This window comes from Xylona heveae (assembly GCF_001619985.1).
Source record: "Xylona heveae TC161 unplaced genomic scaffold L228scaffold_8, whole genome shotgun sequence".
NCBI classification, from domain to species: Eukaryota; Fungi; Ascomycota; class Xylonomycetes; order Xylonales; family Xylonaceae; genus Xylona; species Xylona heveae.
The window spans coordinates 173,266-201,190 of NW_017264200.1; the positions used below are offsets into that span (position 1 = coordinate 173,266).

The 27,925-nt window shown below is 49.6% G+C and overlaps 9 protein-coding genes across 9 annotated transcripts; 4 read left to right on the forward strand and 5 right to left on the reverse strand.

Annotated features, from left to right (window-relative positions):
- Nucleotides 1-11: 11 nt before the first annotated feature.
- On the forward strand, nt 12-6,053 carry L228DRAFT_262107 (hypothetical protein). Its single transcript, XM_018334390.1, has 3 exons — nt 12-3,573; nt 3,628-3,745; nt 3,803-6,053. The coding sequence occupies exons 1-3, from the start codon at nt 465-467 to the stop codon at nt 5,694-5,696; spliced, it is 5,121 nt and encodes a 1,706-aa protein (XP_018186594.1). The 5' UTR covers nt 12-464; the 3' UTR covers nt 5,697-6,053.
- Nucleotides 6,054-6,817: 764 nt separating this feature from the next.
- Nucleotides 6,818-8,548, forward strand: L228DRAFT_248795 (hypothetical protein). Its single transcript, XM_018332935.1, has 2 exons — nt 6,818-7,164; nt 7,577-8,548. Exons 1-2 carry the CDS (start codon nt 7,069-7,071, stop codon nt 8,378-8,380), a joined length of 900 nt encoding a protein of 299 aa, XP_018186595.1. The 5' UTR covers nt 6,818-7,068; the 3' UTR covers nt 8,381-8,548.
- On the reverse strand, nt 8,542-10,419 carry L228DRAFT_248796 (FAD/NAD(P)-binding domain-containing protein). The gene has a single exon (XM_018332936.1). It carries the CDS (start codon nt 10,260-10,262, stop codon nt 8,889-8,891), a length of 1,374 nt encoding a protein of 457 aa, XP_018186596.1. The 5' UTR covers nt 10,263-10,419; the 3' UTR covers nt 8,542-8,888.
- Nucleotides 10,420-11,182: 763 nt separating this feature from the next.
- L228DRAFT_165277 (hypothetical protein) lies at nt 11,183-12,769 on the forward strand. Its single transcript, XM_018329420.1, has one exon. It carries the CDS (start codon nt 11,302-11,304, stop codon nt 12,559-12,561), a length of 1,260 nt encoding a protein of 419 aa, XP_018186597.1. The 5' UTR covers nt 11,183-11,301; the 3' UTR covers nt 12,562-12,769.
- A 3,711-nt stretch (nt 12,770-16,480) lies between these two features.
- On the reverse strand, nt 16,481-17,849 carry L228DRAFT_165303 (hypothetical protein). Its single transcript, XM_018329421.1, has 3 exons — nt 17,515-17,849; nt 17,175-17,329; nt 16,481-16,881 (listed from the first exon to the last, which is right to left on the reverse strand). The coding sequence occupies exons 1-3, from the start codon at nt 17,566-17,568 to the stop codon at nt 16,578-16,580; spliced, it is 513 nt and encodes a 170-aa protein (XP_018186598.1). The 5' UTR covers nt 17,569-17,849; the 3' UTR covers nt 16,481-16,577.
- A 1,364-nt stretch (nt 17,850-19,213) lies between these two features.
- On the forward strand, nt 19,214-19,833 carry L228DRAFT_165360 (hypothetical protein). The gene has a single exon (XM_018329424.1). The coding sequence runs from the start codon at nt 19,345-19,347 to the stop codon at nt 19,741-19,743; it is 399 nt and encodes a 132-aa protein (XP_018186599.1). The 5' UTR covers nt 19,214-19,344; the 3' UTR covers nt 19,744-19,833.
- Nucleotides 19,834-20,177: 344 nt separating this feature from the next.
- L228DRAFT_239933 (hypothetical protein) lies at nt 20,178-21,464 on the reverse strand (the record flags this gene model as incomplete). Its single annotated transcript, XM_018331191.1, has 1 exon — nt 20,178-21,464. The coding sequence occupies one exon, from the start codon at nt 21,462-21,464 to the stop codon at nt 20,178-20,180; it is 1,287 nt and encodes a 428-aa protein (XP_018186600.1).
- A 1,008-nt stretch (nt 21,465-22,472) lies between these two features.
- L228DRAFT_248803 (hypothetical protein) lies at nt 22,473-23,019 on the reverse strand. Its single transcript, XM_018332937.1, has one exon. The coding sequence runs from the start codon at nt 22,800-22,802 to the stop codon at nt 22,584-22,586; it is 219 nt and encodes a 72-aa protein (XP_018186601.1). The 5' UTR covers nt 22,803-23,019; the 3' UTR covers nt 22,473-22,583.
- On the reverse strand, nt 22,969-26,538 carry L228DRAFT_248804 (hypothetical protein). The gene is made up of 6 exons (XM_018332938.1): nt 26,336-26,538; nt 25,696-26,253; nt 25,502-25,614; nt 24,953-25,435; nt 24,310-24,890; nt 22,969-24,239 (listed from the first exon to the last, which is right to left on the reverse strand). Exons 2-6 carry the CDS (start codon nt 26,059-26,061, stop codon nt 23,326-23,328), a joined length of 2,457 nt encoding a protein of 818 aa, XP_018186602.1. The 5' UTR covers nt 26,062-26,253; nt 26,336-26,538; the 3' UTR covers nt 22,969-23,325.
- Nucleotides 26,539-27,925: the final 1,387 nt, after the last annotated feature.

Consider the following 27,925-nt stretch of genomic DNA (forward strand, 5'->3'; position numbering starts at 1 on the left):
CTGTTCTGTCAAGCTCATTCTTCATTTTCTTTCATTCAAAGTCGACAACATCTTTTTCCAGCCGACCGAAATAATCCAAACAATTTTCTTTTAGCCAGAACTTCGAAGACTTGCGCGCCTTTCGCCCGACGCGGTACGCGAATTATATACTTCGGACGATTCATCGGCTAGCATATTATCGAAACTGCGACATCGTCATAGGAATCGCCGGAATAAATACGCTACGCTGACGGCAGATCAATCCTCAAGTTATCAAGTCGCCCGCCGCTTCCAACTCGATTCTATCAAATCTATATTCAACATTTGGCGGAGCTTCAGTGGCAGTTCCGCAGACGTGTAGATCGTCACATTCCCCGGCTCTTCCACTGCTTCAGTGGACGCCTTTAAATACGCCGTAATCCTCAGTGATTACAGCGAGGCGTCATTGAAGCTTCGGAAGACCTTTCTTCCTTCGGCCACTGCATATGAGCGGACTTCTTTGGAAATTCTATCTCGAGGATGATATTGAATCCTTTCGGCAGCTTCTGGCTAATGCCAGTTCTGCCGCCCGACCTGCTGCGCCAAAAACCTTCAGCGGAGGACCTGGACAAAGCAGCCCCAGCGCGGCGCTTTCAACGTCACCATCGATAACCCCAAAGTGTCGGAAAACGTCCAGTTGGAATATCTCTTCGGTCAATACCACTCCCGGCAAAGCCGCAGGCTCATGGGCAAATGTCGTCCTCGGTCGATCAGACGTAAATTCAAAAGACACCTTTGGTCTCACCATCCTACACCATGCCGCATCGCGTACCACAGATAATGCTCATGCCTTTGCACTGGCGCTTCTTGAGCACCCTCTGACAGACATATACATGCAGGATATGGAGAATGGGTGGACCGCTCTGCACAGAGCGTTATATTTTGGAAATATCCTTACCGCACGTGCCATCCTAAGTCGAGACGCTCTAGACGCTGGAAATGTGCTGAATGCTGGAGGCTTGATTAAAATAAAAGATAAAGAAGGCAATAGCCCTTTCGACCTTTTTGCGGCTACCATAGCCGACGAATCTCTGCGATCACCAGGTCTCGACCTCTCTCACGCCAAATATGAAGATGATAACGACGATACATCGAGCCAAGGCGCAGGCAGCGAGAACGATGAAGATTTTCCACGTCATGTGTCACTGGCGCCGCGCGTGGATATCCACGGAGACGATTTGTTCACATTTGGAAGCAACAAGAATCATACTCTTGGTTTTGGTGATGAGGATGACCGGCAATATCCCGAGCGTATCACTCTGAAACGCCCCGAGAACCTTCTTCGCAGATTTTATCGCGAACAGCATGCGGGCTTGGATATACCTTCATCGACTGATCTCGGCAGCAAGCCGTCAGCCTCACTTCCTTCCTTGATTCGAAATCGGCCTATACTCATCCAAGACATAGCCATGTCGAAGCTCCACACCGCTGTCCTGACTACCGACCCTGAATCGAATCTCTACATGTGTGGATTTGGACCAGGAGGCAGGTTGGGTACAGGCGACGAGAACACTCGATTCAACTTTGTTTGTGTCGACAACGGCCCGCTTGCAGGCAAACGGGTCGTGAACATTGGGCTTGGGCAAAACCACACGCTAGCTGTCACTGATGATGGGCAGCTGTTCACGTGGGGTACGAATGCTTTTGGGCAGTTAGGATATTTATTGCCGAAGCCCAAGCTCAACGACGAGGATCCGATACAGACATCACCTCGTCAAGTGTTTGGGCCATTGAAAAGGGAGTTGGTACTTGGCGCGGCAGGCTCCCGGATCCACTCGGTTGTACACACATCAACTGCTTTATTTACCTTCGGGAAAAATGAAGGTCAGCTAGGCTTAGTGGATTCAGACGCTCGATCTCTTGAGATCCAGACTATTCCCAGGAGAGTTGCAGCATCATTATTTTCTTCGCCAATCCGCATGGTGTCAGCAATTGACCGCGCCACAATTTGCTTGTTACAAAACCACGAAGTTTGGGTCTTTGCAAATTATGGTTATACGAAGTTATCATTCCCACTTGATGGTTCTTTCGATAATTTCCAGCGGAGTACTTTCCGCACCACTGCATATGATTTCCTTCCTAATAACATCATAAAGGTCACCGCAGGTGGAGACACCATCTGCGCTCTGTCGCGCCGAGGTGAGGTTTTCACGGTCAATGTGAGCCAACGAGCGGAGCCTGGGGTTGCCTCTGCCTCAACAACGAATCCATCTAAGATTCGCAGTGCACTGTCGCTGCCTCAGCGTGTGTGGTCTCTCAGAAAAGGCCACATGGCCGTGAGCGATGTTGATGTTGGACAGGACGGCTCGGTCGTCATTTGCACGGAATCGGGCTCCGTCTGGAAAAGGATCAAACGTGCGAAAATCAAGGATGCCGCTGCAACGGGCTCTCGGGATTTTAAAGCCAAAGACTACAAATTCTCGAGGGTTTCTGGCCTTACAAGAGTGACTGCGGTCCGCAGCAATTCATTTGGCGCATTTTCGGCTGTACGCACAGAGAGTGATGTCACCAAAACTCATGTCCAAGTCAAAGACTCGACACTTTCCAGAGACTTGGCTGTTCTTTCGCCCTTTGATAACCTTATCCGTGGCCACGGCAGTGCTAATCATGGAAGTGGCTCCTCACGAGACGCCTCTGCTGCCGAGATCGTGCTTGCGATCAAGGACATTCTTCTTTCTCCTCGAAGCCTTGAAACCGTCATACGAGCGACGTGTGAGCAACAAGCTTCAAGCCTAATGTCTGGTTATGACGTCGACATTTGCACTTCGGAGTCGTCCGTGCATCTACCTGCGCATGAATTTTTGCTATCCTCCAGAAGCAGCACACTGAGACAAGCCTTTGCGGAATGTCGCCGCGCGAGATCGACAGTGTCGATAGGTGATATGTTGTCAATAGACTTGAAGGATGGGAAGGAATTTCGGGTGACCTTCCCAAATGCAGATTTCCTCACCGTACTTAATCTGCTTGTCTATGTTTATCATGATGCTGTCGTTGATGTTTGGCATTGCACCCGGCTTGCGCCCAAATCTACTTCTCGATATCGTCAAGTAAGGACAGAGCTAATGAAAATTGCGGCTCGACTCGAGTTACGTAATCTTGAAGCATCTGCAAGAGCGATGATCCAGCCGACTGAGGCTTTGCGCAAGGGCATGGAAAGCGCATTACTCGACAGTGCTTTTTTTGATGGTGGCGATGTCCTTGTTGAACTTTCCAATGCGGAAGTCAAAGTGCATAGTACTCTAATGTGTCGGAGATGCCCTTTTTTCGAAGGCTTGTTCCAGGGGCGAGCAGGAGGGTTGTGGCTCGCGTCTAGACGAGAGTTGGCAAACGATCCTGGAGCCCTCACTAAGGTGGATCTGAAGCATGTTGATGAGGATATTTTCAAGCTCGTGCTTCGTCATGTTTATGCTGATACCGGAGTGGAATTGTTTGACGATGTGGTTGCAGATGACCTTGATCACTTTCTCGACATCGTCTTGGGGGTCATGTCCGTGGCCAACGAGCTGATGCTTGATCGACTGTCTCAGGTGTGCCAACAGGTTCTGGGACGATTCGGTAAGTTGGGAGCGCCCACAATTATGCATTTGATATGGCTGACCCAAATGATAGTGACAATTCGTAATGTTTGCCAACTTATCAATGCGATTGCGCCGAGCTACGTCGCCGAACTAAAAAATGCCTGTCTGAAGTTCCTCTGCCTGAACCTTGAGGCATTGCTTGAATCTCGGTACGTTCAAAAGAATTTAGCGCGTTTATTCGAATTTCAACGCTGAGAACTTTTTAGCCTTCTAGAAGACCTGGATAACGATCTCGCCTATGAGCTTGATCAAGTTGTTCGGGACAATCAGCTTGCTTCCTCTCCATTCGTCAGGAGCGGCAGGGCCGAAGCTTTGCTGCATGATAAGTATCCTGAGCTGGCAGAAGAGATTGAGCAAGGCAGACGCGCGAAGATTGGGGCTATGGCTTTTCAGGCAAGATTAAAGGAAGAGGAATCTCGTTCATCAGGTTCTTTCAAACAAAGACCCGGCATCCTTGACTCGAATACTTCGCCCGTTGCTACCAAGTCTCGGCGAAAATCCCGAGATGCTAAGCTGGATTCCGTCAGCCCACGCCTCAAGGGTAAAGCATCTGTGAACGATTTAATGTTTGACATGGAGGATGAGGATCTTGGAAAAGCCGGCCAACCTGGTTTGGGAGAGCCTGATCGTCCTATACCTGTTCGGCAGAGAACATCGGGTACGGTCCCTGGAAGCTTGTATGCTAGTCCTGGATCAAGTGTTCCTGATGCCAACGTATGGTTCGACTCCAAGGGCAAGGCCATTTCATCTCCACACGATGGCTTTGGCAGCCCTTCGCCGGCAAACGTTTTGGCTTCGCCGCCATCAAGCTTTACTCCTCGCTTAGATGCTCAAGTGTCCAGCTCAAGCATCACTCAAGCTCAACAGCCTCCGCAAAGCGTGATAGCGACAGGGAAGCCGTGGGCATCACCCACACTCCCGGCTACCAAGCTAGATATGAAGGATATTATGGCTCAGGCATCAACCAGCAGCCGAACGTCAAATCTTTCGCTAGGACTGGCCAGTCAACGAGAGGAGCAGGAGCAACAGCAGCAATACCAGGCGAGGAGAGAGCATGCCACCAAAGCTAGCGGATCTTTTGGCGGAAAGCTCTCACAGCGCGAAAGGAAGAAGCAGCAGCAGCAGCAAGAACAGCAATTGGCAGCCGTGCAGGCAGTTGCGTCGAAAGAAGCAGAGAAAACTAAATCGCCCTGGCAAACAGGCCCGGCGGCAGCCAAGGTATCGCTCAAGGACGTTTTGAGTGCCGAAAAGACTGGATCGCCTACGCCAGGCTCATCTGGTACTGCTCGCAATGGAAGCCTAGCGTCCTCCTCCGCTTCACAGCGTCCACCGTCAAGCGTTCCTCTAAACCTTCAGCAAACCATTGCGCGGAAACCATCCCCATCCTCACAAGGCGCGGCAGCTACAAAGCCCTCTGTCCCGGCGGCACAGCATCCTCCTACTACGTCCTACTCCTCTTCGTCGTCAACGTCAAAGCCAGTCGTCGCCGGACCTCGCTCTGTCCGGCACCAGCCGGCACCCTCTGTGGTACGCTCTGCCGAACCGTCCTTGCAGCTCTCCATGGCAGATATTTTGTCGCAGCAACAGGCTGAAAAGGATTTTGTCCGGGAAGCTGCGGCCAAACGGAGCCTGGAAGAAATCCAGCAGGAACAGGCTTTTCAGGAATGGTGGGACCGCGAATGCCAGCGAGTGATGCTAGAAGAAGAGGCTCGTTCTGCCACTGCAGCCGGACATGCCAACAAGTCGCGGCGAAACCGAGGCGGCCATGGCCGCGGTCACGGCCAAGTTGGTGGCGATCATGGGCATGGACGGGGTAGCGGCGGTGGAGCTCAAGCTCCTTCCCAAGCCGGCCGAGGTAGTACGAGCGGCGGTGATATTACTGCCAGACGTGGTGCTGCTACTGACCTTGAGGGAAATGCACGGAGTGGAAAGTCGTCCTCTTCGCATCCCCCCGCCCAATCATCATCTCGTGGTAGTAGAGGCAATAGAGGACAACACTCTGGCCGAGGCGGCGGTGCAAGTAGGAATCGGCATCCGCCAAAAGATGCAGCTCCCGCTTCTTCTTCCTCTCCTGCTGCTGTGCCTGTTTCCAGCCGATAGTATTGGAGTCTATCATTTTGGATTTCTCTTTCTCCCTGCCTTTTCGGTAAAAAACAAGTTTGTAATTTTTTTTTATTTTTCTTTATTTGCCTCAAACTCTTTATACCGCACTGTACGTGCTAGACTTGTCATCGATATCATCTCACATGGTCGCATCCTTGTCTGGATTATTTGGAGTTTATGGATTATACTCAGTACAATTACTGTTGGTGATTGACTGGGCTTGGGATTTTCTTCGCAATTATTAGGGATTTAGTCATAAAGACACACAGACCTGCAATGGGTAGGTTATTATCCGGTAGTTGTACCGAGTTGTTCGCAGAAATGTATATACAAATATGAAATTGTAACACCTGCAAAGATGATTCCATTGAATCGAAACCATAGGAGTCAAGTGCAACATATCTGTAAGTTATCGTATGCCGTATACTAGATACAACATGTACCCTCTATCTCCGCGTCAACGACATTGTGTCAGTCCTTGGAGATCACATGACTAGCTCCCCTAAAGGAATGCCCTTTGGAAGTCTTTTGAAGTCTTGGGCAAACATTCCGTTTTAAAGATCATAAGTTTTAGTCTCAGTGATTGCGATAGTATCTCCATTCTTCTCCCGCAAATGCTCTAGCCTCGACGTTGATATGTACTACGTAGTCTGTAGTGGGGTCTCCAATTGCGTGACCAAAATGGAATAGACCCCCCCTCGCCCCAACGCTGTAAACGACTAGGCAACCCCGCACCCCCAGGAATCACGAAATCCCAGGTTCCCCTTATCAATGGGATAACTGTACGTTCTGTACTGCAGTTAGGCAGCCACTGCATATAAGAGTTTAACTACGGAGGTATACCTGCAGAAGACTGTGCGTCTCCACTACTGTCATACTCACCATACTATTACCTCTGTATACGAAGTACTTGACATAACTTTTATGACATTCTTGTGCATCACTACCGCCACATTGTTCACAGATCTCACAGGTCCTTGAATCATTGGAACCAAATTATCGTCCACTTTCCAACCAATTAATGAGCATTACAACGTACTTGGATCATCCATTTGGCTTTTCTGATCTTTTGATGTTCTTGTCTACCTGACTTTACTGCATTATACCCATACTGCTATTGCAACTTGATTCTCGTCTTCGTACTTGTGATACTCCGTACATCATACACTGATACCCCTGGCACTGCTACAAGCTCCTTGATTCAATATCGCTCTTCTTTCTTTTGATGCTCTCTCAAACAGGTAATATACAAAGAAAGGGGATATTGTCTAGCACGCTTTTAGCTCCGTGAGCAACATCAGCGACGAGTCGACGACCCATGGAAACAACTCTACCATCCGTTACAGGGACAGGGACAGGGACTTTACCAATGTCGTCAATGGATCTTCTGCTGCAGCTTTGCGACGAGCTTTTGCTTAACATTCTCGCGTTTCTGGATGTTCCTGATCTGTTGAGTGTCTCAAGGGTATGCTATGAGCTTTGTTTCTGTATTGTTATGAGTTCGCATCTTCATGTTGATCCGCTCACGTCATTATAGCTTGGCTTTATCTCATATTTATGTTTGGGTGCATATTGCTTTCTTCATTTCTGCCGACAATCTCATTATATTCGCCTTCGAGTCTGCCAGATTTTGTTTCTGTCAATTCTTACCCATCCCGTGCTCGCAGAAGCCCATTGCCCAAACATTTCGAACAGTTGTTTCTGCTTCCTTTCTTTTTCTCTTGCCAATATTTCTGTCGTCATCTTCGAGCACCCATCTCATTTCCCCCGCTTGCAATCATTGTATATGCTGCCACTGTATATGCTTTCATTCTCCACTTCAACTTATCACTCTCACTGACACTGCCTGTCACCTGACTGATCCCGATGCATCACAGGTCTCCCACCGTCTACGGCGTCTCAGTCTGGACCCCATGCTCCATCTCCACCGCCTACACGACGTCTCTCTGGTCCTCTCACACTCGCTCGCCCAGCGGCCGCCGCTCGCCGCTCTCCTGCCACCACGCTCAACAATCTACCTATCCTCGACCCATGTCGCCGCGCGCAAGCTTTCGCGGAGTCTGGTCTGCATCCGGCTGAACCGGTCTCTATCGCGGCGCCCGTCGGTCTCATCGCTCGTAGACTCCAACATCTTGCCCGGCGAATGCTGCCGGCATGACCGCCGCACGGGGGCGATTGTGTGGACCGGCGTGACGCCAAACATTCTCGGCGCAAAGCGCCAGATTGAACGAGAGCAGGTCAAAGACGGACTGCGCGCGTGGATCGGAAAACGAGCGAAAGCGGTAGAGAAGAGGGCGCGCGCAGCGTCCGCCGCGGAACGAGAGAGGGGCGAGAGACCGAGCGTGAAAGCGCTGGTGCAGAGGTTTACGAGGCGAGCAGCAGCAGCTGCTACATCGGTATCTGCTGGACGAGCGGTAGGAGCGGTAGGAGCGGTAGGAGCGGTAGGGGCGGTAGATGCAAGGACCGCTCTTAGTCAAAGCAGTACGATAGGTGCGAACAATTCAAACGCCGGTATCACGACACCGGCCCGAGACGTATACTCGCGGGGGCGGCGAGGCGCTCCGCATCATCGGCCCTGGTCTAGATTCTCTTCATCAATGTCTACTCGTGACCGCGATCCTCCTACTCGCGCGCATGTGCTCATGCTTCGTCGGTTCTGGGAAGGCATGGCGCGGCAGTAACATGAGCATTGTCCTTCTTAGTTCTCCCTTGGCTGGATCTCTTTCTCTCTTTCTTTTTGTCTTTATAATTTCATGGCGCAGCGGCAGCGGAGTTTCAATTCTGCAATTTAGAATCAGGAACAACATGGGATACTTGATTTTCATATAGGAGGCGCAATGTTCACCGGTAATATAATATATTTTAATATATACTTCTTGACCTATAATTTTATCTATTGTAGTAATCATCGCTCTTTTCTACATATCGAATGGCTCTAAATAATTCTAGTGTAAGAAAGTGTTAACATCCAATTTTTCAAGGTATGTATTGCATGCGGCAAGCAGGATGCAGCACGCAGCACGCAGCATGCCTCTCATCCATCCCTATTGACAAAACATACTCTACCCGTCTACCCTATCGACAAAAAATCAGGAATAGTAGTCTACAGGTGGTGATCCATCAAGAGTATACACGCGATCTATCCAGGAGTAAATACACGGACATCCAACAAGGCAAGACTGTCCAAATCTAGCGAATCCAGCCATTCGGACCGCCCCACGTGCCCTTGACCATGAAATTGAGGTATACCCAGGGGAAGAAATCCTTCTTCAGATGATAAAACGAGCGGCGGGGGGTGGCCTGGTCGATGCCGAACCAGTTGTTAAACGTCTCTTTCGGTTCGCCGCCATACTTGAACTCTGCAAGAAGAACCTTTCCGTACTCTGTCAGGAGCGGGCAGGACGTGTATCCGTCATAGACCGCGGCGGGTTCCTTGCCGGCCAGGGTCTGCAGGAGGTTGTGCACGAGGACGGGGGCCTGGGAGGTGATTGCGGCGGCGGTGCGGGAGGTGGGCAGGCTGGAGGCGTCGCCGGCGGACCAGACGTTGGGGTATGTGTTGTGGCGGGTGCTGCTCTGGTCGACGTCGACGTAGCCGGCGCCGTCGGCGAGGGCGCTGTTCTTGACGAACGCGTAGGGCCCCATTTTGGGCGTGACGTGCAGGAGATCAAACGGTTTGGTGACTTGTCCTTGTCCTTCGGGACGGGCGAATACGGCGTCTTTGCCGTCGATTGCGACGAGGTCGTGCTGGAAAAGCCCCTCGACGTTGCGCTCTTGGCGCATCTCTTCTAGTTTCGCATTGTATTTGGGCACGCCGAACATGACGGGAAGGCCGGTCGCGAAGCTGATCTTGATCGGTGCGTCAGAGGGGTTGGTCGGGTTGTAGAGGCCAGCTCGTTTCCAGTAGTCCAACGCGAGCCACATGGCTTTCTGCGGGGCGCCGGCGCATTTGATCACGCCTGTCGGCTGGGTGAAGATGGCGTTGCCCTTTTGGAGGGCGCGGATGGTGCGGAAGGTCTTGTCGCAGGTGTCGTAGCCGTAGATGGACGACACGGTGGAATTAGGGTCCGCGAGCGCCTCGGGCAGCCCGGCGACGCTGCCGTAGTTGATGTTGATGCCGGGAACGACGACGAGGTGTTCGTAGGTGATGGTCGTGCCGTTTGCGAGCGTCACGGCGTTGTCGCCTGGCGACAGGGCGTCCACGCCGTGGTTGTAGAATTTGAGCTTCGGGTCGATCAGGCTGCTGATCGGTTTTCGCAGGTCCTCCTTCTTCTTGAGACCGCCGCCGACAAGTGTCCAGCCGGGCTGGTAGTGGTGCCATGCTGCGGGGTCGATCACGGCGATTTCATCCTGTGTGAATTTACCCGAGCGCAGGAGCTGATGGCTGACGGATAGACCGGCGCTGCCGGCGCCAACGACCACTACCTTGTGTAGCCGACCGGCTGAGCTGACTGGTAATGGCGATGATGCCGTTGCGAGAGAGCGGGCGGTCAGGGGTTTCTTTTGTGATGCGGCAAAGAGACGACTTGCTGAACCGGCCGTCAGTCTTGCGTGGCTGCCAGACATCTTGGGCGTCGATATAAGGATAGGGGATCTCAGCCTATTGGCAATGCTAAAGGACGATAAAACCGAATTCGAGAAAAAAGTAGTGGTAGGATGTTGAAATGTGGAGAAATTTAGCTGATCATTTGTCTGCAGGAAATAGTCAGTATACCTTGGTTACTGCAATCGATTTGTGTCGATAAAGATTTTCTTATCAGTTGCACTAAAACCCCTTAACTTACGTCAGGCGATTTACTAACTTAGTTCTACCGAACACTTTGAGGGTATTACAGTAGACTACTCGGCAGAACTAAGACGGATTGAGGCAACTGTAAATTGCGTGATCAAGCCAATTTATGAATAATTATACAATGTATTAGAATAGCATTTAATATTTATATTTATCTTCTGAAATCCTTTTACAATAATAAATCTGTAAGATAATTGAGAACTTACAAGTAAAAATCTACTCTTGCTTGAATACATATTACCTAGGTACTATACGGAATAGTCTGGCTTATATGGTTTTGACCTAAGCCTAGAAAATAAGTAAATACAGGCTGACAAAGAGCAGCTGCTTTACCTGGTCTAGTTATAAACATAACAACAACACCTAACCCATCTCTCTTATATTACCTTTCAAAGGAAATGCCTTATAAGTTCAGAGCTGTTTTTTTCAAACCATTATATTTTCATCAATATTGTGTATCAATTAGATCAAATACAGATTCCAATCTAGTCCTGTCACTCTGTTCAATACCAGCGTTGCTTGAAGTTACTAACTTGCTATTCCTTTATATTCTTGGACAACCTGGCTTTATCTGAAAGGTTACCTGAAATGGTATAAATATCTCTCTTTTTGTTCTACACTCTGGCTTTTTTTTAATATCTCCGTTTGAGAGCTCTCCTTGGCCGTTTGTTGTGCTTTCCCATAGTAGTCGTCCTCGTCGTCCTCCTTACCAGAGCTGAGCCATCTATACTCAGTACTCGTCAAGTTTTATTTTTAAATATTGCTGCTCGAGGCTGATTCAAGCTCGCCTTTACGGACTCTGAATACGACACGATGTTTCAACCAAGGGTTCCCACCAAATCGACAGCACATGACGGAATTGGAAAACGGTATCCACGCACCACAAACGTGGAGGCATATGCTGGCCCCATACGACCGCTGGCGCTCTGCGACAAATGCAAAGAAGGGCTGCCCAACCAAGAAGCACCCAAGGTCCGAGCCCGAGCGTGGCGCGGCGTACCGTACGGCTCGACGGAAAATTATTTCGACGAGGAGATTGCCAACGGGCAGTATCGCGTGGGCGGACCCAAATTGTGCCAATTGCCTGCCAGAAGCGTGCGCGTCATGGGCGATCCTATCGAAGTAAACGAAGAGGACTTTCTCGATCCAGACGGCTCGAGAGCATCGATAAGATTTAAGGTTGTGAAGGAGTGGAAAGGCGCGTCATCCGCTCGTACAGATTTCCAACAAAAGATCCGTGGTATCCTATTCAAGCATGAGGTTGACTACTGGAAAATTGAGCTTGTGAACCGGAAATGCACGCTTAGTGATTCCTCGCAGATAGGCCATGTCTCGCCGCCGACAATCCTTGTGCTGGCGACACGACAGCCAGGAGTCATGGACGATAGCTGGTACTGGGCCTGCAAAGAAATTCGCCAGCTGTGTCGAGACCGCGGGCTGCTATCAGGTGAAGAGGAAAAAGAAGAGGAAGAAGAAAAAGAATCAAAAGAAGAAAACAAAGTAATGACGGACACAGATGCAGCAGCTGGTGCTGCAGACTCAAACAACGAGACCAAGCCCAAGCCGGGCTCTTCTGCAAATCTACAAGCACACCCACCGCCAGGAGTAAGGCCGTGGAAAGAGACCGGTTCACTGCATGACATTTCCGTCGAGATTATCGATCCATCGATAAATAGACCAGAACAGACTCACTCGCTAAGCAGAGAGGACGAGCTACAATTGGGATTTAGACGGTACAACTCCGAGGGGTATCCCCAAATGTATTTTCCAGAGGAAATCGACGAGTGCCTTGACGGCAAACCGTATTTCTGGGCAACGATCTTGCGCATCGGCACCGCACGTAGAGAAGGCGTCAATACACCCACGTTCTGGATATATGCCAAAGAAGGCACAGATACCGACTGGATGGACTGTCTGGAGAAATTGACACAGGTAATGGATAAGTTGGGCATGGGCGAAGTCGCTGTCAAGATTACCGTCGCGGAATGGTCGGGCTCCGAGCGATTCATTGATGATCCCTGGTCTATATGGAATATGTGGGGACCCTCACCTTCCAACTGCGTATATAGTTGAAGGGTTAAGCAGCTACTACGTAGTAAGACCTCATATTCTACTCCCTTCCCTTTCCTTTCCTTCAAACCAACCGCTTTTCAACACGTCATATTGGATGATTATACACAGGTCATTTAGTCTCATAGAAGTTTGATGCAGCAGAGAAGGATAAGAAAAATGAAAATAAGAAAGAAACAGATCATGAGCCGCCAACGAAACGATCCTCCGCGGCCACGGTGAACTTCTTCATGTCATCAAAAAGGTCTTCAGCGGCGGTGAAAAATGACAAAGAACCGTGTTCGACACCACCCAAACATACCCCCAGGGCGGGTGACAAAAGGTATGGCAAGGGTTGAACAGGTCGGACAATCGGGGGCTACATGGCAGTCTCAGAGAGTACAGTCGGGGGTGCGAGGGGTGTAGCGAGTACACTGAGCTCAACACGCGATAGCTGCATGTTTACCATCATCAATAACACAGGATGAAATTGATACGCTTCTAATCACTATGCCTGAGCACATCAAGAAATGCATCAAGTGGCAGGGGAATTACACAAGTTATTACTTAGACAGAATCAATTGAATGTATAGCTCTATTGCATATGAAGCTGATGATTCCATGGGCGCCATCGCGTGCTGCCCTAAGTGTACTCGCTACACCCCCGACTGTGATCTCTGAGACTGCCATGTAGCCCCCGATTGTCCGACCTGTTCAACCCTCGCCATACCTTTTGTCACCCGCCCTGCCCCCCAAACCTTCCTTCCTCCATTATAAACAAACGCTGCCGAATCTCCTCGCAGGGAGAACCAAGTCCCATGGATTGCATGGTCCTTGGGGGTGGCGCACCTTCAATCATATTGTTGCTCTGTGAAATCAAGGATCAAATTCTTTCTCTTGTCAAAGTTAAGGTTTGCAGGGAAGATGGAAGTGTTGATGCATATTGACTTGAGGAGCTAACATAGCAGGACCTGCTCTGCAGGAAACAAGGTCCAGACAATGACCTTCTCCTGACACTTGACCACTTGTTCCACAACCAGCCACAAAAATCCTACAAGCTTTGGTACATGCCTGCAGTATTCTGTAATGATGCTGAGGGTGTCAGTGGGTTCAATGTAATCTGGGTCGCCTTTTTCAGATTTCTCACGGCAAGTTTGTCATATCTGCCCCGAGTCGTCCAAGTTACAGCTCCGATTTTGAAGACCTCGTTGTCCTCTAGATCAGGCTTTGCAGTGTCTACCATGACCTTGACCACATCGCTCATGTGGAAGGCCAGCAACTCTTTCCTATCCTCCTTGAAAGGGTTTGTGAAAACCGCCGGGAACTACTCGCGTCCAAGATTAGTTTGGCTCTCAGGGTTTCAATAAGTTCGAATCTGGATGCATTACATAATTAAACAACTGTCGCGGTGAGTTCACCTCCAACAACGCCCAGTCCAACGCCCAGTCCAACGTCCGTCTGTCGGGTTATTGAGCGGAATCCTGCGGCTGCGTATACAAAGCCCAAGTCATTCTTGTTGCGGTTGAAAAAATCTTGTGAAATATCCAGCAGGTGCTCTTAGTGATTGATCATGTGACGCCTGTGATGCTGATATGACTCCTCCTTTGGGATCAGAAATTCTCCGGCCGCTTCCTTTTCTTCGAGTCGGCAGAAACGAGGATCACGAAATTCATCCTGCTCTCTTCGATGGCATCCGATTGTGTCATGGGTTCATGGTGAGATTGCTGTTGGGAGTGTCCGACAGCAACAATAGCAAGAACGAAAACAGAAATCTATTATGCCCCAATTGGCAGGAACCGCCCCACAAGGAACATGACGGCACACTGATTCTGATCTTCTTTTTTTTTTTTTTTTTTTTTTCCGTTATGCGATGAAAACTGTATATGCCACCTACGGCCTGAAGATAACATTCGAAATCCAGCACGCCCTGAGGTAGTTTGGGGGGGTGGTCGTAAGATGCTGAGTATCAATTGCCAATTGCGTGATTATCAATGGGCGCTGGAGTTGTGCTCCGAAATGTCTTGAATTGACTGTTGCTTCCGCGCAGTATCATGAGAGTAAAAGCGTCAAAGGGGCTTCTTCCTCTTTGACAACCATGTCGGATATGCTTGAGATATCTTTCTCTGAAGCCCGCTTTTTGTGGTTCTGTTTCTAAAATTTGATACATTTTAAAATGAGGTGCGGTGGATGTGCGACCAGAGAGATTGTTCCATTTGCTTTCGTTTTGAAACTGCTCCATTTACTGTCTTAAAAGCTTTATTGAGTTCTGGTTGTCTGCTTCAGCACAGATCTTGAATAAAAGATTCTTTTCGTTGTAATGGCGTTGGTGTGGCTTCCAACGTTGCCATCTGTATGAGCAAATCCCCGGCAGGCCAATGGACCAATGACCAGGACAACAGTCTTCGCTTCACAGTATGCCCACATTGCTGCAGCGACTGCAAACCTGTCAGCGAGACATTGTCTGGCGTATCTCGTTGTGTTGTTAACTATCTTCCAGGACTTCTCGCATGCGGAATTGGTGGCGCCTTGAACCAGATGCACTGCTCCATCGGTCTCTTACGAAATCGACCCGGGATTTGAATAGGCAACGGCCGATAACTGTTGATGCTTTTTCGGGAAGCAAACCATTGCAGGAAACTTCAGACTATCGGAATCTCGTCAGATTTGACAATGTGAAAGAGTAATGTATTAGGTCGAATCGGGCGCCCAAGTTCGTTTAGAGCATCCATAGTTGCGTACAAATTGCAAAAACGATGAAGGAGTCTATGGCAAAACTAATACTAGCTCCTTGTAAGAAAAGAAAAATTCAATTCACACTTGAGATTGGAGTTTACCATTTTTCTTTACGGGCTCAAGGTTGCGGCAAATGTATGGCAATACAGTGGAAGCAAGTCAATCCAAACCACTTTTCTGGTGTCCGCTTCTCAGTCTCTGTAAAGCTGCTACAGAAGGATGTTAAAGTTCAATCGTAGACACAACTGGATTCTCTCTGGCGGGCCCTGCGTGGATTGCCTGTTCCTGGTCCGCCCCGAGGTCGAATTGTTTTGGAGCTTGGTAGGTGGTCAGCCGGTCTTATATAGTGTTGAAGATGAATGATTATTGATTGTGGATTGTTGAATACAATTCATTGTTTGATTCAATTGATTGCTTCAATACATTGTGTTTTCCATTTGAGTCACTAGTTTGCTTCAATACCCTTAAGGCCGTTGATCCTTGAATGAAGCCGAATCACTCCAGACACTAGACAGTGAAGCCGAGGCTGAGCAATGAGCTCATTGAAGACAAACTTGCCTCCATTTCAAAGAAGCTAACACATACGCATATACACACAATGATCTAGGCCCGGAATCATAAAGTATGCAAAAGATTGGATTATTGATTGACGGGCTCAATCCTGATTCTAGGCGTGACGGCTACCATCGAAGGAACTACATGGCTAGGAAGAGATTTGCAAATTGGCAATCTCATCAAAGATATGTGGCTGGTTGATTATTTACAGTATTAACAAAATATAAGGAAATAAATGTCGAAGATAGAAGGCTCAAGTCTAGTCGATATGGCCCATGGAGCTGTACAAGTCGCGTGTACGAGTGACAAAGGAAATGATAGGAAGAATGTTTTCAAAGGTGGTATGAAGTGAAAGACAGCAGGGTAATAGTGACCGTGAGGATATAATGTATGGGGAAAAAAAAAGGAAAACGCAAAAGGATTGACACTGGGCCCTTAGCCGAAAGGATGCTTGACCGAGGAAACAAATAAAAAAAAAAGAGATTCGCTGCCACCAACTCCAAAGAGAAAGGGACCATCCAACCAACCCCAACCGAATCGAATCGAAAAAGGCGCCCATATGTGCAACCTTGTCGTACTGTACAGTGACTGGGTATCTGAATTACACTCTATATCGAATAAATGAATTTTTCCTGTTGGCCATACAGGGACGTGGCTCATAAAATCCCGGCCCACGTATTGTCCTTGCAAGGCAAGATTAGACCAAATAGTAGCTCGACACTTCTATAGCCGCCTAATTTAAATCAGTTTTCCTATCGGATGGCCTTTGCCACCTTCTTGCTCCGTGGGGGCGCTGAAAACGTTCCGAGGAGTTCGCCCACTTCGTTCCCGTTTACAGATCGCCAACCACGCGTGGTAGTCGTCGTGGTTGGATTTTCCGCCATCGCTACCAGCCAGTGTTGCTCCTCGCTTTCTCCAGCTTTAGCCATTGAAAGGTTATTATGGCCTTGACTCGCCAGGACTTTGTCGATCAGGCGATGATAACGGTCTGATTTAGTCTCGGCAGAATCGCAATCGGCGGGTTGGTGTTGCAGGGCGAAGATGTCAATTAGTTTGCTATGGTGTTCAGATCACGTCAGTATTTCGCGTCAATAGTCTATTTTATTTATTGATTAAGCACGGGACCGCGGGGGCGAGGGGATAAGATGAGTGTGCTTGAGGCGAGGAGCGATCGTGATGGAAGGGGGATAAAAAGCGTGGGTGACGAAAAAACAAGCTCAAGAGACCAAATCTGGCAACTGGTCTTGCAACACGTCGCAATCATTGTACCAGGCGAGGCCCGCATCGCGCCGATCGGCGAGGTGGTAGAGGGAAAGGTGACATGACGAAAAGGAATAAATCATTCGTACTCTGAAGTCTGCAGGCACACTCTCTCGAGGGCCTCCCTCTCGCGCTTGATGTCTTGCTGGTCAGCCTGACTCAGGCCATTTGGAACACCATTATTCAAACCACCATAGTTGGGTGGGTATGGGTCGTCGTAGAGGAGCCGGGAGGTTTCAGGATTCTGTGTAAGGGACGCGTCAAGTCAGTCATTGCTCTGACCATGAATGGCCCATGGCGCAGGTCGTGGGGAAAGGTATAGAAAGCTGGGTGCGAAAGGGATGGAAAGCTGAGCGCAACGAGAAAAAAGAAAACAAGAGAGACGAGACGACTGCGCGTGCTGAGACAAGCAAAAGGTGTGATACTAACCTCAGCATCAGACCCAGAGCGGCCCAGGCCAAGGCAGGAAGAGCAGTTGCCCATGGAGGGCAGGAAACAACTAATGGCAACAAGTGTCGAGCTCCTTGATATCAGGAGGAAAAAGAAGGAAAGTGCCAGTCGAAGATAACACGGGCGAAAACGGCTCCTCTGCCGGTGGCCCAGTTAGGTGAGGGGAGGAAAAGATGATAAGTTCGAGTGGACTGAAGAGGTAGAGGAGGGGTGACGGGAGGTTGGGCCAAGGGAAGGGTCTATGGGCAGTAATAGACCAAGAGAAATAGAGAACCTTTTGGCGTAAGGGTGAGGCGGTTTGAAGCCGTCGGGAGGTTTGATCGCAGCAAGGACGATGGCGCCAGTACGCTGGCCCGTGTCTCAATTAGGAAAGAGCTCGGATAGGCGGGTGATGGTCCACTATCATGGCACAGTCTAACTTTTACAAGCTAGTCTCCGGGTACTTGCGAGTCCGCGCAGGGGAAACTCGCTCGGTACTCCGTAGACGATCTGTAAGTTACAGTTACTCCTGCAGTGACGTGATGTGATGGGGAAAGGAAGGGAAACCTCACGTCGTTCCCAAAAGGTATCCTCTCCTCCCCATTCAACCTCCATGTCCCGTTGGGGAAGGGGCATCGATACTTTTTGACATGCATGTATCTCTCATTCTTTGAAGACTGCGTTTGAGTGTGACTGAAGCAGTTGAGTGTTGAGTTCATGTGCACGCGTGTGTGAGATGGTCAATGCCACAAAAGGGAGTGTCACCCCAAGGTAGAGATGATATCTGCTATTGTGAGATGAACAGTGAGATGTTGATTGATGAAACATGGTGATGAGATCAGACCTGGTCTCATTCTCTTCGTCTCAGCTAACACTCTCAGGGACGCTTCTCGCCTCAAATGGGGGCGCCTTATTTCTCCGTGAGGAACAGGCCGGGAAGGGCCCCCGGTTAGGCCGCAGCTCGTCTCTGCTGGCAAAACTGGGCTGCGTGTGTCTAATCCTTTTTTGAACATGAAATCAGCCACCGTTGTGCAACGTTGGCAGGATCTCCTTGAATCATATGCATAATCACTTTTGGGGCTCTTCTTTCTTTTTGCGATTTCGTCTCGTCTTTCGTGTTCCTTAAGCATATGATTCGAAATACGCGGTCTTTCGTTTTATATCCCTGCGTGTGTTCGTGTGTTCTTGCCATGGTGTTACCATGATACCATCGTTTCTCAATTCGAATTCTGCTTTTTGCATCTCGGTATTATTCGAAATCCCGACCTTTGGAAGCACTGATTTTTCTTGCCTTCTCTGATTTGGTGCGATTACTACTCCTCTTCAACGGTTTTCTTTTGGTATCGATTTGGCCCTATCGTGAGCCTCAAAATGCAAGGCACCGAGGGCTTATAATGATGGCACCCTTGCGTGGTACTCGTCGCCTTTGGGAGAATCACTTTCTTCTCAATATTGTTTCAACCGATATCTGTCCGAGAAAGGAAATTCCTGGCGTTCTCCTTTCATTTCCACCTCCACGAGGCAGCCATGTCCTCTCCGGGTTTCACGGCCAAAAGTCTCCACGCTAAACAGCCAAGCAGAACCGTCAGACCTACTACACACTAACCCTCACTCATATCCCACTTTCTACCTCGAAGAAAACAATACAGTATTAGTCACCCCGCGCCCCTTCTGTGGCTTCAATCACGAATATGCAAGGTCATACAAGGCCATTTACCATGTTCTCAGGAACCCCCATCGTGTATCCCCTTTGTGGAGATTGAAACAGGGAGAAACAATTGTCGTCAGCTTGTCCTCCATGTATATAATTCTGGATCACGTCGCTTTGGAATGCTGATTCTCCAGGGCCGACATCTTTCCAGCACCGTCAATTCGTTTATTGAATCAGAGGTTTCCATCCCCGGACAACCCCATTTCTTTCTTTCTTTCTCTTCTTCTATCTTTTCAATACTCGCAATCATGCGCTCCACGCTCTCTTCTTTGGCTACGGCCCTTCTTGTTGTTTCTTCTTGTGCGCCGGCACTCGCAAATCCACTCGCTCGAATCCTCAACGAGAGGCAAGCTAGCAATGCTTCCGACGTTTGTGTCGAGGATGAATACTATACCGCTCTGCACCAAGATGCTGCAGAGGCCAGTCCATTCTGTAGCTCCTACATTTCAATTCCTGTCGTGACATCGACTTTGCCATATACTGTTCAGGCTCCTCAATCGTATGGCATTTTCCCATGAAATCTTTTATTCTGCTTGCTAGAATCATGTTTCTAATGAGTTATTAGTCGGACGACGACGACAACCACGCGGACAACCACTGTTCCGCTCTTTGTCACTTCAACCGTCACTACTACTCTAGTTGTTGACAGCGTAACCCTGGTTCCCAAGCACAAACGGGCTGAAGCGACGCCCGTGGCTATGCCATTGAAAGTGCGAGACATCGTCAAGCGTGACAGAGCCTCTGACCTTTCTTCCATTGGCGTGGCTCTCTCCAGCGCTTGTACTTGCTTGGACGTCACTCCTTCAACGACTTATGTCCCTGCGACATCTACTCCTCCGGTACGTTCTTTTGCCAATCGAAGCCCTGTCTTCAAAATCCGCTTTTCTAATCTCGTCTAGGTGAAAACGTTGACCGCTGTTGTGGTGACGACCACAACGCTCTCCTCGACCGGCTATGTTACTGTACTTGTCGAGTCAACCAGGACCATCACGTCCCACACTGGAATTTCCTCGTCTAACACGTCCGTGAGCACATTGCCCAGTTCGGCTTCATCATCCGTCAGCAGCAGCGTGAGCCTGTCTTCAACTATTTCAACGCTCAGCCCTTCAAGTTCCATTGTTTCTAGCTCGTCCTCGGTATCTGTCTCTACATCAGTATCAGTATCTACCTCGGTATCCCTCTCGAGCAGTACTATTGTCAGCAGCTCCGTGATCACCAACAGCAGCTCTTCTGTCTCGTCCGTGTCCAGTGTCAGTACTGTTAGCAGCGTTTCTGTCTCAACCAGCAGCAGCATCATCTTGTCTACGGGCGTCAGCAGCAGCGTCACGAGCATTCCTCTCTCCACTGGAGTGAGCTCATCGTCAATCTTCTCAAACACGACTAGCGTACCGTCCTCCACTGGTCCTAGCAGCAGTAGTGTTCCTCTGTCAACTGGTGTCAGCAGCTCGAGCGTTCCTCTCTCCACCGGAGTTAGCTCTTCCTCTGTAGTTTCATCCTCTTCCATCTTCTCGAACAGCACAAGCGTTGCATCCTCGACCGGTGTGAGCAGCAGCAGCATTCCGCTTTCAACCGGTGTGAGCTCCTCTTCAATTTTCTCAAACACTACGAGTGTGCCGCTGTCCACTGGAGTTAGCAGCAGCAGTAGCATTCCCCTCTCCACCGGTGTTAGCAGCTCGAGTATCTCTCTTTCCACTGGAGTTTCCTCCTCGTCAATCTTCTCCAACACCACCAGCATTCCCCTTTCAACTGGTGTCAGCAGCTCCAGCATTCCTCTTTCTACCGGTGTGAGCTCGTCATCCATCTTCTCAAATACTACTAGCGTGCCGCTTTCGACTGGGGTGAGCAGCTCGAGCATCCCTCTGTCCACCGGCGTCAGCAGTTCCAGCATTCCGCTATCTACTGGTGTTAGCTCATCGTCCATCTTCTCCAACACTACCAGTATTCCTCTTTCGACTGGGGTGAGCAGTTCAAGCATCCCGCTCTCCACCGGAGTTAGCTCGTCCTCAATCTTCTCCAACACCACGAGCATTCCTCTCTCCACTGGTGTTAGCAGCAGCAGCATCATCCTATCCACTGGCGTGAGCTCCTCGTCCATCTTCTTCAACTCCACCACCATCTCTCTCTCCACTGGAGTCAGCAGCCGAACCTCGATCATTTCGTTTAACGTCACCTCTTCTGTACCGACCAGCATCCCGCTGAGCACCGGTTTCAGCAGCAGCAGCAGCGGTAACTTCACCATTTCCTCCACCAACTTGACTAGCTCTGTTGCTTCAAGCACTGTGCCACCTCCAACTTCGTGCACGGCTTGCAACACCACCATCACCTTTACTGCCCTCGAGACCATATTCACTACAGCTACAATTCTTCCTCGCCGTCTCGCCGCCCGTGGCAACTGGTTTTAAGCGCATACTTGACATGATGGCGACGACTTGAGCCATCGTTAACCGCGATAGAGATGTGGCAACTTTGGGGAAAATTCGGTTTTATCTATAATACAATCACCGGTATCAGTGGTGTTGTTTGGTGTTGGGTATGCAATGTTCCTTGTCGCAGAGACTTGTTGCTGGAGAGTCAGAGAGACGTGCAGCGCTGAGGACCCTAGGACGCGCGTAGTGAAAAAAGGTGGTGACTGTTGGGGAAATCATGGTAAAGCAGTGTAGTGTTAGGCCAGTGGTGGTGTTGCAGCAGGTGGAATCAACGCGCGAAGGACAAAGAAAGCACTGTTGCGTGTGGTAAGGATACACTGGGATCAGCGACACAGGTTATACAGACAGTCGTACGACACTTTTCTCCTTTTTATTTCTTTTCCTTTGTCAGTCCTCTCTCTCTCTCTCTCTCTCTTCTTCTATCTATCTACATGTCCGGGGATGCCTCTGATGTTTTTTCCCCTCTAGCTTTTCTCTTTTCCTTATCTCTTCTAGTCCGTGACTGATTAATTCTATACTATTTCCTTGTCTACCATCCGTGGTTCCATGGTCTATCCTACCTTCTCAATATATGCGTATTTCACCATCGCTATGTGTGACATTGGAATTATTTCTCGTAATGCGCAAAGCACTCATATCCTGTCTTCCCAGCGGCTTCATATAGACTATAACGGTGTAAGGCTTTACTGTCACATGTCACATTTCATATTCCAGCCCTGCACAACACCAATTTGAATGACAAATCAGACTTGAACAAAATACCAACTTAATATCAAAATATCCTGGGCGCTGAGATATGAAGTATGAGGTATGACCGTATGACAGTATGACCCGTACGAGGTAGTACACCTTCACTATATCAAAAGTTTTTGGGGGAAAAAAAGATAACATTATCGGTGCAAGACATCAAGGGCATTCGAATATTCAGAGAATCAGAGATAGATACTTGACATGACATGACATGACATGATGACAGACACGGACAACGGACAACGGACATGTGATACGGGACATGACATAATAAACGTACAACGTACATGATACATGTAATAGACATTACAGCTAGCATATATAATAAAAGCTTGATAGCGCGGCACTGCGGCAATAAGTGCAGCGATAATAGAAAGGGGAAGGACAAAAAAAGGAGCCATTCTTCTTCCAATTTTTTTTTGGTATTCATTTCGCATCATGCTTTTTCACGTCCAAGAAATTTTCAATTTCAGGCCCAAGAGAATTCCAATTGCAAAATTAAACCCAAAAAGTAAAAGAAATAAAATGATATAAGATGAAAAATAACAGAAAACAGGGGGGGAAAGTAAAGAACTCCCCTCCCCTCCCAAAAAAAAAACAAAAAAAAACAAAAAAAAAATAAAATAAAATAAAAGCAAAGCAAAGCAGCGTGAGCTGGTGCGGTGTAGCCGCAGGACCGACAAAAACAAAGCAGAGATACCTACGAAAAGAAGAAAGAGTAAAGAAAGAAAAGGACAACGTAGCAGCAGCAGCAGCCGTAGGGGGTATTGAGCTTGCGGAGTTTGGGCAAGATTCCTGAAGAAAACGAGGCAAGAAAACCAAACGAGAGAAGACGGGGAGCGGGATGAGGGAGCGAAAGAGAAAAACCAAATTATGAAGAGAAGATTTAGGCGGGAAAAAAGGTGGGATTTAGACGGTCAAATGTCACCGGCCATCCTGGACCAAGGCAGTCAAGTACCCATATCGCGTCAATCTAGTAGGATCGAATGGGGCGTCTAAGATGACGGAGCCATTCGACGATGTAGATGCTCGAGTTTCTTTGCCCCTAGTTGCCAGCGCTGGCGTGCCAGTCGAGGTTGTTGAGCCTGTTGTGCTCGCTGGTCCTCCTCCGCTCGGTAGTGGTGGTGCTGCTGCATTCGTTGTCGTGGTACCATTATTTGTTACCGCTCCGGAAGAACCTTCGCCCGTGAGGCCGAGACCGACACCACCCCCATTATTTGTTGCGGAAGAAGCTCCAGTATTACGTTCTGCGGCGGCAGATCCAGTGCCCGTTCCGCTGACGGCCAAATCAGCAAGATGCTGCAATCCGGCATGGTTCGCCAGCGGTCCGGAGCCGCCCGTTTGTTTCTGGTGTTTCTTCTTGAGAATCAGATCCCGAATAGCCGAGTCCCAGCCTGTACTATCTTCACGCGCGGAGAAGCCGCGGCGCTTGTCTAGCGCCTCGTGTAGGTCCTCGATGCCCTTCCACGCGCCTCGAGAGGTTTCGGGGATGTCGGCCAGTTGGACTAGGGTCAAGGTCGCAAGCGCAGCAAAGTGGTGATTCAGCGGAGTGATTGTAGTCGTATTGGAGTTTAGAATGGCGGCCATGCGCTCGGCGGGCGCGAGTAGGTCGAGCGGTTCTGAGGTTGGGCTGTGGCGTTTCATGAGCAGTCGGACGTGCCAGTAGCAGAGATTGACCAGGTTCAATGATCCGATGACGGGATCAATCGATTCTCGGAATCGCTCAATTTCACCGTTGAGCAGTTTGCCAATGAGTGGCGCCGAGGAGGATGATGGTGCCAGAGTTTCTTCGGCTGCCACAAATATCTCTGCCAAGTGACCGATGATACATGAGAGACCTAAAGACAAGACGACACAAACGGTTAGATGAAGACGGGAAGGTATGAAAAGCGAAAAGGAGTAACCTACGGGTCAAGTGAAAGGTAGAATCGCCAAGAAGCCATTGGTCTTCAGGCAACAAGACTACATTGGTATCGGAAATAAAGAGCGGACTCGACGTGCTGCAGGCATGCCATCGGTCGAGAATGACCAAGTTCCACCAATTTCGTCGCGCAATCTTCTCGTCTGTGTCGGCATCGCCCTCGGTTCGACAACGGATGGTATGCAGGCGCATGTTATAGGCTAGACCGACGGCGCTCCCAATCCACACGGCGCGAGGGGGACCGAGTTGTCCTCGCATCGTGGCCGGACCGTGATTGTCTGCTTCCAGCACCATCAAAAGCAGGGTTTGCAAGTAGATCAGACTGGTTGAAAAAGTGCGCGTAGCGATGCTTTCGTACTGTGACTGGAAGATGAGATCTGCCGCCTTTTTGGTGCTTTGAAAGTCCCGCGTTGGTGGGAGGTTGGATGATGGAAAAGATCGGACGGCAGCATCCAGTGCCTCGAGGAAAGCTTCCCGTGCCGTGACGGGGCAATTGGCCAAACGCGACCGCAGTCTGGCCTTGTCGTGCGCAAGCAGCGGAAAGCAAGGGTGAATGATGCGGTAATATCTGTAGCACCAAGTCAGAATGGAGCGTCTTCCATTAATTGTCCATCTATTTTTCCAACGTACTCGTCGATTGTCTTCTCATCCCATTCAAGAATGGTGTCGCTGTTGAGCTCTCCCGGCCGTGGATCGGTAGCTTCATAAGGCATGTTCACGCTCGCCCTTCTACCCATCTCTGGCGCGCCCTGTCTCCAAAAGGGCTGAGCGATGCCATTGACTGTGTACGGAGCTCGAAAGCTTGACGAAAGATCCGCAGGATGCGGTAAATGACGACCACTCTCGGGAGTCCAGCCTCCAATTGAGGGAAGCCGTTCGCTCGTCGTCCTCTGCGGTAGCGACTGCATGTAATTTGTTTGAAGGCCGTCAGACACCGAGTGGGTTCGTTTTCGGAATGACGAGGAACCGTGTGGGGGTGGTGGAGAGAAGCCGTCCGACGGCCGAGGAGACGTCGCTCCGGCACTCACAGCGGCATATTGAAGGTCAGCGTGCGGGTTGGGCTGGATGGAATTTTCGAGCGTATTGAGTCGGTCGGCGAGTTCCTTGATGTAGCTAAAGACGAAGTTGCGAGTCAGCTGTGATTTTATTCTAGCTTCGCAGCGCGTTCAAATATCATACCCTTTGCTCGGTCCCCGCTTCATTGGGACTCGGCTGAATTGACACCTTGTGCCTACACGTTTGCAGCTGGAGCACTGTTCGAGGCCAGACTCGGACGTGGCATCGCAGCGGATCTGTACGTCATTAGCATGCACGATCGCGCATTTTTTTTTCTCGGGGTTGCTGCGACATATGTAATCCACCCGGACACGCACCTTTTTGCGTCGACACTCATCGCAAGCTCTGGACACCTTTGATCGCTTTCTCGGAGCAGTGGGATCTCCGAAAGCAGGATCATGGACAGGGTCTAGTCCCGCACGAGCAAGCTGCGATGGAGATGTGGGATGCCCGCCAACAACCGTGTGATCGTGGGGCGCGCCAGTGACAACATCTGGTCCCTCATCCAGCGCATTTCGAGCCAGAGGAGCAGCGGATAAATGAAGATGGTCCGGCGGTGAGAGCCTTTGCTGGTTAGCAAAAAAAGGCCCGACACCTTCTCCAATCTGGGCGGCGGTGGGCGACGGGTATGATTGTGAAGCTTGCATGCTCAGAGGATCGACGTCCAGACGAGCGCCCACCATGAATGATGTTGATTGAGGAGATGGAAAGTTGCCGAGTTGAGGCTGCTGCTGTGCGATGGTCGCCGTTCAGAGAGAGCTGGATTCGTATCAAGAGAATGCGGATAGGCAGTTGGATTACTATTAATTCGTTGTCGGGTGTCTTTCTGTTCTTGCTATTTCTCTCGGCGCTCGGCTCAATGTCGCATCGCAAATCTTTCGGGCGAAACAGGAGGTCAGCGAGGGGTACAAGCGGACCACAGCGTAATTTAAGCTCCCCACAGGCAGAAAAGCTTACCTAAAGAGCCTTCAAGACGATAATTGAAGGTGAGCCGTCGGTGCGAAAAAAGGCCCGGAAGAGTAGGACTAGTATGTAGTATGTATTTGAGAGAAAGGACGCGTGGGATGTTTTGAGACTTATTAGGGTGATCGGTACTTTATTATTGGGCGAGAGAGGAAAAAGGGAAAAAGAGCAAGCGGATGATGAGAGCTGGGGAAACTGGAGAACGGACGGGGGGGGGAGGGAAAAACGAGGGAAACGTTTGGCGTTTTGCCCGGAAAGAAAGATGGTATGATGTTTAGCAGCTTTAGTGTCACTTCCTACTGCTCCTGTCGGCTCTCGGCGTCGGAAGAATGAAGCGCCTAACGGTTCTGATGACAGCAGCGGCGGCAGGAAGGGATTAAAAGGTTCATGGCAAGGGGTGAGGGGTTCTTTTAATGCTTCGTCTTCCCTCGGTCAGATGAAAAAGCGAGACCAGCAGGGGCACAATGGCAGCAAGAATGGAAAAAGAAACGAAAAACAAGATTCGAAAAGAGACTACGGATTGGGTGAACGGATTTATTCATCTGTCCATTCATCAGCGGACTTGATGATGCACTGTATGTGAAAGATTCATATTAAATTCATCACAGAAAGTTCTGACATGATGACCATATTCATCTACATTGCTCGCCCAGATCAAAGCTTCCTTCGCCATTCTGTTCTCCCTCCGATCATCATCATGGAGATCGTTTCGGCGACTGAGCAACGGAGCTTGCCTAAAACGACGTGCAACCTCGAGATACGACTTTGATTGTTTCCCAGCCTTGTCCAGATCAGGCATCAGCTTCCTTTCAATACTAACAGCAAGGCACGGTCAGTCTGATATGCCGCGTGTCTCATTGGCTCCATCAGTTTGATGGGCGTCATCTCCAAGGCAAGCCGGCGCTGAGCAGCTGAACCACTTCACTATTCTTCCTGATGCCTAGCCGTCCTGACACTGCGCTGTACCATTTTGGAACCAGACGGGAGTTGAGACTATGGCTCCACTCAAAAAGTACTCTGCGGTACTGCATATCGCCCGAGCACAGGAGGGCTCTTACTCTGTTCTGTTCTGGCCTTTGGAGAAGTGGCGCCCCATGCTGACAGGAAATTATACATCCGTCCCTGACGTGGAGCAAATTGTCCACCCCCGGAGTAATTCGCACGAGGACTAGCGAGGAATGATGCGGAGGGAAAAAACATGATTTCCACTTTTTCTGGGGTTCGCCAGCAACTACTGAGGTTATACCTACGTACTTTTTTTTCGCCCCAGCAATTCTTTTTGTTCCCCTGGAAGTCAATTCATGCCCTTTGACCCCCAGAACCCAGGTGTGGAGGCAAGACCGACGCCAGCCGCTGCCAGGGGCCCCACCTTAAACCCAATTGACTTGGCTCGGACAATGCGGAAAATCAAAGCGGCAGACGGATCATCGAGACTATTCCAGCGCCCCCTCGGAAAGTCTCTCGGGAGATATTGCCCGACGCGGAGATTAATGCTGTAATTTAGGGCTTTTACGGTGACTTTGAACTGCTTTTCCTCTTACGTTAACACAGAAAAGGATGATTAACTAATGCCTGAAAACATCA